General features: G+C 46.6%; 1 protein-coding gene across 5 annotated transcripts in view; it reads right to left on the bottom strand.

The window, feature by feature from the left end:
* Window positions 1-12,919, bottom strand: part of TEAD1 (TEA domain transcription factor 1) — a 152,481-nt gene that overhangs the window by 22,233 nt on the left and 117,329 nt on the right. For 3 of the 5 annotated variants that reach the window (XM_058806414.1, XM_058806412.1, XM_058806413.1), the window contains 4 exons: window positions 9,016-9,150; window positions 8,789-8,835; window positions 8,286-8,347; window positions 6,175-6,299 (listed from right to left, as the gene is read on the bottom strand). In XM_058806414.1, coding sequence (XP_058662397.1) covers window positions 6,175-6,299; window positions 8,286-8,347; window positions 8,789-8,835; window positions 9,016-9,150 — 369 coding nt within the window. Of the gene's footprint in view, window positions 1-6,174; window positions 6,300-8,285; window positions 8,348-8,788; window positions 8,836-9,015; window positions 9,151-10,350; window positions 10,363-12,919 lie in introns of all 5 variants that reach the window. The other 2 variants (XR_009274824.1, XM_058806410.1) reach the window with 1 other exon arrangement.

The following is a 12,919-nucleotide window of genomic DNA, read 5'->3' as shown; positions in this document are numbered from 1 at the left end:
AAGGGTGCTTTAATGCTTCCAAATCCCACTGGCACACCTGCCCTGGCAGGGACTGTGCTCCTGGGGGGAGCCAGGCACTGGGGTATCAGCAGCCTGTGTGCAGCTCTAACCCAAACCCTGCCCAGCCTCTGCTCTGCTGCTGTATCTCATAAATCTGAAATGCTTTAATTTCCTGCTGATGTAAGAAAATCACTTGGTCTGCCAACAAGTTTTCTTATTTCTACCAAAACACACTAGTAACTGAATATTTAATTCCTGCTGCTGTTGTCCTCCACTGAAGCAGATTGGGAGTTATAAACATGACATTTTAATGCTGTAACTGGAGTTTGTACCAAGTTCTGTTGTTAAGGTTTTTAACACATTCCTGTGAAATGTTAGCTGAACTTTCTGTGATGTATGCTACCACACAGCTGCATGGGCAACCTGGTTTTTCATGCACCTCCCTGCATTCAGACTCCTGCCTGGACCTGCTCAGGGATTGAATCAGAAATGTGAAGTAAAAGAGGGTTTGGGGTGACTTTATGGTTGCAGAAGTGGAGAGGTAGGTGATGAGGAACACCTCAATGTTGCCCAGCACTTCCCAGTGTGAAATTGCGACTGTAATTGGGCAAGGTGCTTACACAACGCTTCCATCAGCTTTTCTGCAACAGGGAAGATGCATCTTTCAGCTCTGGCCTGCCTGATTTAAGACCCTGCAGCCCCAGTTCCAGAAGTGCTGAGTGCTCAGATGGGAAAATTATGCCTGACTATAGGAAGCTCTCAATAATGTTAAGTATTCTGCAAAATCAAGCTCATGACAAATCAAAGGGGACCCTCAAAATCAGTGGCCCATTCATTCTTTTGCACCTGAACTTCTTGGTTTGTCAATTGTGAGTAATAATGCTCCTTCATCCAAAAAGACTGCACTAGCACATCTGTGAAATGCAAATGGAGGGAATTATTAATTCCATTTGGAAGGGAGGTTAGACAGTGCACAGCGAGCAGGGCACGGGGCCACGCATTTCAACAGCAGAAGAAAACAAACTACTGAATAGTTGCTTATCAGAGAAGGGCCATCTACATCTCCCCTGAATGCAGCAGAGGAACAAATGAGCACGTGAGCATGTCATTATCTGCTCTCTGCAGAGCAGAGCAGAGCCGAGCAGAGCAGGGGATATTGCCCAACTGGTGGGAGCCAGTTTAGGGGTGGGTGCAGGGGAAGCTGTAGGACGAGTTGGGGACATGCAGGGCAGAGGCACAGGCAGCTGCAAAGCCCTTGGGGCGAGCCAGGACAGCTGCTGGGGGCAGGCAGAGTGGGGAATTCACAGCCACAGCCCACCCCACGTGTCCCCTGCAGTTCCAGTTTTGCTGGGAGATCTCCCTGGAAAGGAGGAGAGGCCCCAGCAGCCTTTCCAGCTGAGGGCTTTGGGGATGAATGGTGCTGGGCTCCCAGCACCCCTGACCCCGCCCTGGCCCCAGGACCCTCCCTGGAGAGCCCATGTCCTGCCACAGCCGGGCTGGGGAGGCTGCCCTGGCATTCCAACAGGCATCCATGGGGTGCCCCAGGAATCCTGCTGGATGGGAAATCTCCTGCCATGCCACAGCTTCACAACTGTGCCATGTGTCAACACTGGACCTCTTCAAAGTGCTTTCTTGGGACTTCTAGCTATGGAGACCCAAAAATGAGCATTTCACAGAGATGAACACTTGCATCCCACGGCCAACCAGCAGCTCTCCAGCATGGCAAAATAAATGAGCCTTGTGCTCAGCAAAACTTTCTGATTCCAGATTAAAATGACCTCCAATGCAGAGTCTGCAGCTCTGAGACATTCATCCTAATGTGAGTTTGCTTTCTTGTCCTTTCACATCACAAAGACACTAAACCAAGGACTTCCTTGTGACTGAAATGCTGGACTGCTTTTTCTACTGTTCATAGGGAGTACAGAAAGGATAAACAATCCTTGCAACAATGGATATTGTTCAAGGATGGAGGGCTTCTTTTGAAAAGATCTCATTTATTTTTCATCACTTAGGTGGTTTGATTAACTTTGGTGAGTTTTACTGCATTTGGCTAATGATGGCAGGCTGTTTTTATGGCCCTTGAGCAATTGCTTTCCCTTTCTGGTTCTCAGGCACAATTCTCCCCGGGCTCACAAAGTCTTTTTACAACAACAATAAAATCTGAATTAAAACATAAAGAATGTTTTATTTCTTCACCACTTTTTAAAATACATTTTGAAATTTGGACCTAACACAATCTGACAGTTTGGATGAGTGGACTTATACTGAAAATGTCCATCAGCCATGTTCTGTATAGCCCTATATAGATATTTTAAATATAAAGTTGTCTGAAGTGCTCACAATTTAAATAAATGTGACAGCAAGAGCAAGAAGCCTCAAAAATAAAGAAAGGGCTTTTTTTGTTGGGTAGTGATAGGCTTTTTTCTCTGATTGAAAATCAAGCTTGACTATGTGTGCATATGTATATATATATATAGATATAAAGATTTTGAATTATTTTTATTTCAGTTATAGTCTTTGAATTTTATATCTACTTGTGTAGCAGTCAGTTGCTTAGATCCTTTCTAACTTGCCTGCATGCTCAGTTTATATTTGTTAGGAAACATGGGATTGCTAGGTTTAAGCATTTGTCCTGAACTTTCACAGAACCACTGGAATAAAAATGGAAAGCCCCCATTAAGGAAAACCTGTCTTGGAAGCAACAGATGGGCACAAAAACTGCTCCATCTGCTGAGAACAGAGTTATACAGGACAGGGAATAATCAAAGGTGGCTGAAATGCTGCTGCTTGGGCCTGCAAGGGAAACTCCTATGCACCATTTAGGAATTGTACTTAAGCACAAAATGCCACAAAAACAAAATACAGCTTGACATTTGTAAACAGCATTGATTTTCATGGAAAAGGTGGAGCAATTTTACCCATCCTCACTGCAGAGTCAGTGTTCCAATATTTTGCCATCTTGTGTTTCCCAGACTATCTTCTGCCATGCAGAGTTACAGTGAGGGTTCCTTATTGTTTCCTTTCTATATTTTTCTCTTTTGCAAATGGAATAATTTTGTGTCTAAACAAGGAAAAAGATCAACAGATCAACAGCTGTCCACAAGTGAGAGGACTCTATGGAGCTCATTTCCAACCCTTCAGAATGCCCAATCTAAACTAACCTCTGAAAGTGCCTGGCATTGAGCTTATTAGAAAGCTTTTAAACAGCATTTGCCATTGGAAGAGCCACAGAAATGCTGCAGGCCCCACTCCCACCAGGAATTATTCCCTGTGGTTGGACCTTCGTGCCCATGCACAGCCCCAGTGCAGGCTGTGGGAGGCACCACAGCTGACAAACCCAAATTTCTCATTTCTGGCCAGGAATAGGGACTGCAAGGGGTCTGCCAGGATCAAGTCCTGATCCCAATAAACCAAATAAAATGAACAATAGAAGTTCAATAAATTTCCAGGCTACAGTCTGAGGTGGAATTGGTCTATTTGCCTCTAGCGCTATGAGGCTTTCTGGCCTGATTTTGGGTTGGGGGAGAGAGGGAGGAAGGGTCACCTTTGTTTAATGAAATGTTGGAAGCACATTTGATGAAGATGCTAATTTATGTAATTTTCTGTGAGAAGTCAGCAATGCAATGAATCTCTAAGTGTCCTTTTTCAGAAGATAGAGGAGAACTCCCTCACATGTCTCCTGTAGCAGCACACAAACACATTCATTTCTGAGGCCAGCAGAGGCACAAAGGAGATGCTGCAATCACAGCACATGCCTGCAGGACTTCATGAGCACAATGTGGAAACACACTCAGGTCACCTGCCTCGCTGATTCCACGTGAAAAGTAATAAACCCCCATTTTTCCTCTGCTGTGCAAACTGTACCTGCAGTAAAACAGCCCCACAAAGAAAGGTGTGTAAAGCTGCAGGAGGAATTCACATTTCTGCAGTGGCACCACAGGAGGCTGGGGTTGCTCTCACCTCCAAGGAGAGCTCTTGGTGCTTGTTGGAGAGCTCTGAGCACTGGAGACAGGGCAGGCTGGCAGCAGCACAGAGCTGCCCCTGCACACCAGAGCCTCTCCAGCAAGCACCCTGGGAGCTGCCCACACTGCTCTGGGGGCTCTTCCCAATGCCCTTTCAATGCCAAATAACCACATTTACTGAATTCAGTGTAAGGAACCCTTCTCCTGCTGCTGACTGCCCTTTCCCAGGCAGTGATGCTCACTCAGTGCCACAGGGGCTCATCCTTTGGGTGCCCATGGATGCTGCAGGCTGTCCCCATGCAGAGCCCTGCCCCACCTTGATGAGCTAAACTGGGAATTGACTTTGCCTAGAGTCTCATTTTTACAGTGTTACAGCACACAAGTAACTGCTTTTTTTAAAACAAGTCTGGGTAGTTTGATGCTCCTGCTTGTCCTGTAAACCCTCCTGCATAAATGCATTTGAAGGATGCGTTTCTCAGCAGGCTTCTTGCAAGCTGGGACAAGACCCAGTGGGCCTCTGCACCCTCAGGAATTTCAAATAATATCAGTTTGCTCCAAAGAAGGCTTCACAGTGCTTGTGGGGCCATCCTGGGTAACCATGCTTCTGTTCACACCTCCACTGTCTCAGCTGCCCAGCCCTGTTTGCTCCCTCTGACACAAACACCCAGATACAGAGGCACCCCACCACATCAGCACAGGAGCTTTGTATATGGATTTATGTTATAGAAACCTCCAGAAAAGGGATAACTGTGGCAAAACAGCCAATGAGACTGCACAGAAGGAAGATTTCATTCACACACAGACAGCAAGGCTGAGCATCACGTGGCCACATCGTGTTTTCCCAGTAACCTGGAGCGCACACACACACACACACACACACACACACACACACACACACACGCTGGTGTGGGGCAGGCTGGGGATGGCAGAGCCCAGAAATCAGCAGGACACGTTCCATGGGGTCAGCAAGAGCTGGGGAATCCGTGCATGGATAAGGGTGATTGCTGGGGAGACCTGGATGTGGTACCCAGAAATCCAAACCTCTGCCCAGAGGGACTCAGGGCTGGGGTGGAGGGGGTGCTCCAGAGGGGCCTGGAGCACTCTGAGGTGAAGCCCACCAGAGGCAGGGCTGCCATGAGACCATGGGAAGGCAAAGGGATTCCAGGGAAACCCTGGAAATTCAGGTGAGCACTGAGAGAACTGTACCTGCTGCCAAACATTTGCTGCCCTCAAAGCCCATGCAGGCTGGCAAAGCTGCCACTCAGCAAAGCAGCACCCTGCCACGTGGTGGGTGCATGGACAGCTGAGACAGGGTGTGTTTTCACAGGGATCTGGCCCTGCCAGCAGCATTCCTCTGTTGTAAGGTTTCTGGGCTATGTCTCCAATCCCCACAGCGCAGGGTAAACACTCCTTGGATAACACCAGAGCCCATTAATGCTATGGTTTCCAGTGCTGGATTATAAAAGCAAAATGTTAGCTTCTCTCTTCTCCAGGCTACTGTATTTTGCCAGGAATCTGAACAAAAATGGCCTGTCCATATCACCCATTCAGGACAGTATTTGCTTTTCAGAAATTATCTCGAAAAACTTCTCAGGTTCCAGCTGAAAGAAGTTCTTTCCATTTATTTGCAATGCAGTAGAATCAGTGCTAGGCTACCTAGCTCTTGGTAAATATATGTGGATTAATGTCAAGGTTCAAGGCTTACTGGAGTAATGACACATTACAGCTAACTTCAGAAACTACCCTTAATATACCCTACAGTATACAGACTAAAAATTAAAAGAAAATTTAAAACTTCATTAAAAAAAAAATGCAATATGCACGCTTTCTGGGCAAGTCCTTAATTTTGTTTTGGTTAGGAAACAGATTAGGCTTTAACTTAGAGTTCAAGCACTGAATTCTTGCCAAGAACACAATGCAATTTGGTACACCTGCTAAACTAGGTCAGCAGCGAGACAGGCGCCAGAGCAAACCCTGCCTGCTTTCACAGAGGGCCCTGGCTGCTGCAAATGGGGAAAAGGAGGGCAAGAGAGGAAAACACAGTCCTGGGGTGAGAGGAATAGAGCAGCAGTGAGCACAGAGATACAGGAGTATTCCACCAGACATGATGGAAGGCGTGCCCAGAGGGTGGGGAGCAAAGGAGAAAAGCTGGAGATCAGGAGTAGAGGAGCAAAGCTGAGGATCAGTGGACACAAGGGCAATAAATACTCACTGATTCAGGGTCCCTCTGCTGCTCAAGGAAAGCTGAAAACTCCACCAGCCTGAGCTTGGTCGTACCGATGGACCGGCCCTGCCACGCAGGCACGGAGGGCGCTGGAGCTGATGTGGGCTCAAAGCCTGCAACACAGGAAACATCTGCATCAGGAAGCTGACACTTCCTCAGCTCATATCTGCTCAATTAAAAATAATTGGGAATTATGCATGGGGCCCTTGGATATTTATATTAATTTTAGCAAGTAATTAATTCAGGATGAGTTAAAATTGGAAAAACTCAGGGTAATGTGTAGAAAAAGAGGTGGCAGCCCAGCAATCTAATAGTGGCAGAAAGAAAACTACTACTACTACTTTGCTTCCTTGGGGCTGTAACTCACTGTAGAATTTTTGTTTAAATTATATATTAGATTACAGAGATTTATAGAGACTTCACCTGGACCTACAGCTGCATCCTTCCTTGGAAGGCTCACAGGAGACATTCCTGCCTTGGGAGGCAAGAGAACCGACTCCATTTCTGGCTCCTAATGTGCCACATGGTACAGGTAAATCACCCCTCTTTTTGCCTGTTTCTGCTGCCACTCTCAATTCCCCTCTCCTATTTAGAGCACAAGCTCTCCAAGGCAGGGACTGTCTCTTACTACGTATTTGCACATTGGGTCTTGACTTCTTTTGGAGCTTTTAGGCATCATTATGATACAGCTAATAATAAATAATTACTGTAGAGAGCTGAATCATACCCTAAAAAGAAAAAAAAAATGTTTCAAATTGATAATAAAGAGAGAATGACATGATCTAGATAGAGAAGGGATGTTAACCACCCTCTCTAATTCACCTCAAGAGAAGGAATAATTTCTCTCTCTTGGTCCTCATTGTAGAAAATTGGACAAGAAGGAAAGAAAACTGTAAAGGAAGAGGAAAAGGCAGCAGCTCACAGGCAAAACTCATCTTGGAGACACACAGGCACAAGAAAGGCAGGGGAGAGGCACCAAAAGTATGAGAATAAAGATTATCCTGGACTAGGCTGAGAAGCGGGGAGAGGTCAGAGGCAGTGTGTGAACACATCCCATAAAGGGAATGTGGTACCTGACCCCAACCCTCAAATTCAGGCAATGAAGGTGTGAGGCTTGTGCAAAACAGGGAATTACAAAAGTCACTGGCTAGACATGAACAGGAATTCTAATGGAGCAAAAACTCATGCACAAATTTTGTTTGATTTAGAAATACTGATGCTCCTAATTCTGAGAGAAAACATGGATGGCTAAATGAAGACAATAGAAAATACCTGTCTTAGAAAATAATGTTATAAATTAGGGATGTCAAGAAAAGAGCATTCTCATGAATGCAGAAAAATAGCTTTAGTTCAAAGCATTAAATAGCAGCAAGTTAGAAAATCATAAAGAATTGGGTAAGAGTCAAAAACTTGCTACACAGAGTCAGAAGCATTGGGGTCATTCGGCAAGGGAGACATAACATGAGAAATCATCTGCAAAGAAATAATGAGCTTTCATGAAGTCAGGCATGGAAAGAACCTGGGAAAAGTAGCAGGGAAGTAGCCATGGGAAAGGCTTGATCAATTTGAGCAATGAAATTCAGAATAAAATTAGGTACTTATCAAAGTGGTACCAGGCAAAGCAGGACCTCCAGGAGGGGATGAGTTATAAACAACCTGATACATAGAGAAGTTTTACACTTATGGCTAAGTGTATATGATATTGGGAGGGGTTTTAGGCTCAGTTTAAAATAAATTAAGGTGTATTCTTGTTACAGAGCTATTCTAAAGGAAACATTCATCCTATTACTCATTTTTTACAGTAATTCCTACAATACAGAGCGCTGACTGGAAATCACACATCACAACTCCTTGCATATGCATTAGTGCTTCCTACCTAAAAAAAGCCCAAACACAATGATTTCTCCTAAGATATAATATAGGACACTATATATATATATATATGTATATATAATAATAGGACACTGGGATTGATGCTTCCTTTGGCTGGAGGACCCATGAGATCCTGAGCAGTGGCTCTGCCCAGGGCAGAAGTTAATAAATCACATTCAGTACAAAATTCAAGTATTTTTAAGGCAGAGGATAAATGGGAGGATTACCTGAGATGGGAGCTGTGACTGATGGCTGTATAGGATAGGCCTGCTGAACGAATGGCTTGACACTGCAAAAAAGAGATGCACAAAAATCACACACTGTGCCACCCACAGGAAATTCCATCAGAGACACACAGTATAGGAGAATAGGTGCCTGATGACCTTACCCACAAACATATCTCTTCCTTGCAGAGCACATTTAACAGACAGACAGCACAGAGGGAATAGAGGGGGTGAGAATTACAGCCAGGGGTGGGCACTGCTGGGACTCCCAGAGGACACAAAGGAGGGTGCCCATCTGGCATTCAGCCTCAGTTTTGAGGTTTGGGATCCCTTATAACTTTTTGAAAGTGAGTCCACATCCCTATAAAGGCTCTTTCTTTCCCTGAAACTGTCTTCACCTCCTTTTTGGAAAAATTTGCAAGTTCTTGCTTTGCTGATCTCCCAGAGTGCACAAGCCACCCTTCACACTGCACAGAGAAAAAGCACTTTGGAATTTTCAGACTTACTCTTGCGAGGATCCAGGCTGCCCCGTTTGGATCATGCCGGGCCAAAACTGAAAGAGGAAAAACAAACAAACAGGGCCACAGTTGTTCTCTTTGTTGGAAGGACTTGGGGTATTTTTGAACAAGCACGATTTCTTTTGCAAACTCAAGTCAAAGCATTAATCCACTCATTCCATCTTAGTGTTCTACTGAACATTGTTAGGGAATACAGGGATTTTTTTGGGACTTACCCCAGGTGCCCCAGGAAATGTAGGACGGGGAATTCCTGGCAGGCCCAGCTTGTTGTGAATAGCAGTAGCTGAGACTATCTGAGCTGATGACATTGCTGCCATGTGCTGGAGTGCTTTGTCCTTTGCTGTCTGATCCTTTAATATGACAATTACACGGAGTCTTAAAACGTTTGGCACAACAAATGGCATTAAATAACTGCAGCTACAAGCACGAAACTAAAAACTTAAAAAGCCACACAGAAAATGCAAAAATAGCAAACCATGCAGGAAAAAAAAAAAAAATACAGCACGGAGGCTAACACTCAAACTACCTCAAGGCAAAACCTCCTCTCAGACATGCAGGGTAGACCTGAATTCTCACAGTCTGCTCTGCCAACACACAGGAAGCTCTGGCACAGCAAACTACTGCCCAGTTGTTTATCTGGGCAAATTCTGATTTTAAATCAGGCTGGGCTAAGCAGGGCGTGCTCCTGAGGCTCAGCTCTGCCTGCAGGACAGGGAGCACTGAGATTTGAGCTCTGTCATTTCCATCTAAGAGAAGTCTGCCTTTTGTATTGTCCTGTAAAAGGAGAACACAGAACTGCGGCTGACTCGCAAACAGGGACAGCTTTCTTCATGCTTAGGGACATTTTGGATTCAGCTTTACAACAAGCATTTCCAAAGTTAGGTCACAAACATGTAAATGACATCTTAAATGTTGAGTTGTGGTGTTTTACTGATTTACAGTGTTGCCACAGAGAGCTACCAGCCATAAAATTCCTGCTCTTTTGCAGCACACAGGAAGGAGTTTAGGAAAAGGTGGGCTGTTATCAGCTACTTGTGTTAGAGCAGCACTTGGAGTCCAGCCACTGCCAGTCAGGGATCGTCACAGGACAGAAAGGGACGGCCTCTTAATGCAACAGAGTTAACCAGGGGGATGCCTTAGCTCAGGGGAGATGAGCAAACAACAGACCGCTACGCCTGGTACAGCAGGGTTCCTCATCCAGAAGTACTGGATTAATAACCACCAATATTTAGGTGTGTCACTTGGAATGAAGGAACACAAGCAGTATTAGGCAAGGATGTTTTGGGTTGTTTTTTTTTTTTTTCTGCTTTTATTTTACAAGCAAAGTAGCAAGCATGCTGGCAAGAGGTGCATGCTCTTATGTACGATATATGACTTTGCACATATGCTCCCTCCAAAGCTTCTATGTAGTAGTACTATAGGTGAGCAGTTTCTTCCTTTGAATAGCTCCTTTAGAAACAGCACAGGCTGAAAGTACAGGAAAAGCTAGCCAAAAAATTCTGCCAAGCACAGCTAAGGTACATAATACTTGGTTTAGTCAAAATACTTACCATGCTTGTTACCTGGATACAACAACAAACAGTTTATTAAAATGCTTGTGTAGAATAGCAGACTCTTAGCAAAATATGAACAAAATAGTAAGAGACAAAGGAAGAGCAGTTTGCTCAACATTAAATATCAGCTTTAAACAAATGCATTATTTTCACCCAGGGTCTGATTCATTAAAAGGGGGGAAAAATGGTTTAAAAAGAAAAAAAAAAAAACAGCAAAGCCCTGGGGAGAAACAACTCCCAGCTGCCTGTGTGAAAGCTGTGGATACTGGAGGAGAGGGATTGTTGCTGAGTGTGTTTCCCTGAGCTGTGCAAGGAGCCCCTGTGGGACACAGCCTGGAGAGCAGCAGGTGGAGCAGGGCAGGAGCTGCTCCAGCATCATTTCCTGTGCATCCTGCAGGGTGTGAGCCCTGTGCCCAGCACATTCCCTGTGCTCAGCACCATCCCCTGTGCCCAGCACCATTCCCTGTGCTCCCTGCAGGACAGCCCTGTGCCCAGCACCATTCCCTGTGCCCAGTATCATTCCCTGTGCACCCTGCAGGGTGTGAGCCCTGTGCCCAGCACATTCCCTGTGCCCAGCACCATTCCCTGTGCTCCCTGCAGGACAGCCCTGTGCCCAGCACCATTCCCTGTGCCCAGCATCATTCCCTGTGCCCAGCATCATTCCCTGTGCTCCCTGCAGGGTGTGAGCCCTGTGCCCAGCACATTCCCTGTGCCCAGCATCATTCCCTGTGCACCCTGCAGGGTGTGAGCCCTGTGCCCAGCACATTCCCTGTGCCCAGCATCATTCCCTGTGCTCCCTGCAGGGTGTGAGCCCTGTGCCCAGCACCATTCCCTGTGCTCAGCATCATTCCCTGTGCACCCTGCAGGGTGTGAGCCCTGTGCCCAGCACATTCCCTGTGCCCAGCATCATTCCCTGTGCTCCCTGCAGGACAGCCCTGTGCCCAGCACCATTCCCTGTGCTCAGCATCATTCCCTGTGCTCAGCATCATTCCCTGTGCCCAGCACCATTCCCTGTGCTCCCTGCAGGACAGCCCTGTGCTCAGCACCATTCCCTGTGCATCCTGCAGGGTGTGAGCCCTGTGCCCAGCACATTCCCTGTGCCCAGCACATTCCCTGTGCATCCTGCAGGACAGCCCTGTGCCCAGCACCATTCCCTGTGCTCCCTGCAGGACAGCCCTGTGCCCAGCACCATTCCCTGTGCATCCTGCAGGGTGTGATCCCTGTGCCCAGCACATTCTCTGTGCTCAGCATCATTCCCTGTGCCCAGCACCATTCCCTGTGCTCAGTATCATTCCCAGTGCACCCTGCAGGGTGTGAGCCTGCAGGACAGCCCTGTGCTCAGCTGCCTGAGCAGCTCTGACCCCTGGGCTCACCTGTGCTCAGGGACCCATCTCTCAGTGCAGGGACCAACTCAGTCCTTTCACAAAGCTTGCAGCTTTCCAATAGAAGCACAGGAAGCAGCTCTCTGGCTAAGAGCTGGAGCTCAGCCCTGGCTCTCAGCCCTGCCTGCCCCAGGTGGGAAGGTGTGCACAGGAGGTTTATGCATGGCATGTTTTACTGGCTGCCTTTGGATGTCTGCAGGCTAAAGAGATGTTAGCTGGGTGCTAAGAAGTGGCAGAATCCTGAGGTTCATGCAGCTCCCCAGACCCCTCTACACTCTTGCACAGCAAGAAGGACCCTCCATCATGAAAAGATGGAAGGGAGATTTCCTGAAGCAATATGGAGATCTAGCCCTACCAGATTTCTCTGTTCCACCCTTTTTGTGTAAGCAGAGCTGGCTTGGAAATGCCAAACCATGAGAGTCTCACACAGCCTGCTGAATCCTACCAAAAAACAACATTCAGGGGATCTGTGTCCTGTGTGTAAAATAAATGACACAGGAGAACTGTGCTTCTGGCTCCTAGCAATCTCCAACACCATGTGAAGCTGCTTTTGTCCCTACCTTGTTGTTCTCCAGACCTGCTGGGGCACTGCAGGCTCCCCTCCTGCTCTGCCTCCTGCCTGCCTCAGCCATGCCTGTGCCACCACATCAGGATGTGCCTGTGCTTTGCCAAGGGGACAGACTCTTCTGGATCCACTAGCAGATGGAGCTAAACTAAAGGAGAATTTAAAAGTAAAAGCTTGAGGTAGGTTATGTCTATGAAATTGTTCTTCTTGCCTTGCTTTATCCCTCCAAAGTCTCTGGCTATTTCTCTGCTGGTGTTAGTGCAGTCCAGAAGGAGCTGCATTTGTTTCTGCCTTGTGAGGCACTGAAACCAACTAAAGTGCATTACCTTCTGCAATGTTATTGCCATCCAAGGACTAGAACGGGAGCCTGGCCACTCAGCAACAGTTACAGCAGGCAAATCCCACCCTAACAGGTGAACTAAGAAAAATTACTGAAGATTTACACTTCCTTCAAAATCTTCTGGGGAGCTCTTAGTCACCATTACAGTGAACCTGCTGATCCTGAATTTTAGGGACAGTGACAGCGATTTTTGGAGGGAGAAAACATTCTTTTCTTTTGTGACACAAAATGGTACGCGCCTTCCTTCTTACCAATTGCTGCTTTTCACCCTAGAATGAT

This window comes from Ammospiza caudacuta, chromosome 6 (genome assembly GCF_027887145.1).
Source record: "Ammospiza caudacuta isolate bAmmCau1 chromosome 6, bAmmCau1.pri, whole genome shotgun sequence".
Lineage (NCBI taxonomy): Eukaryota > Metazoa > Chordata > Aves > Passeriformes > Passerellidae > Ammospiza > Ammospiza caudacuta.
Note: the sequence above shows the minus strand (reverse complement) of the source record. Positions and strands in the feature narration are given on the sequence as shown.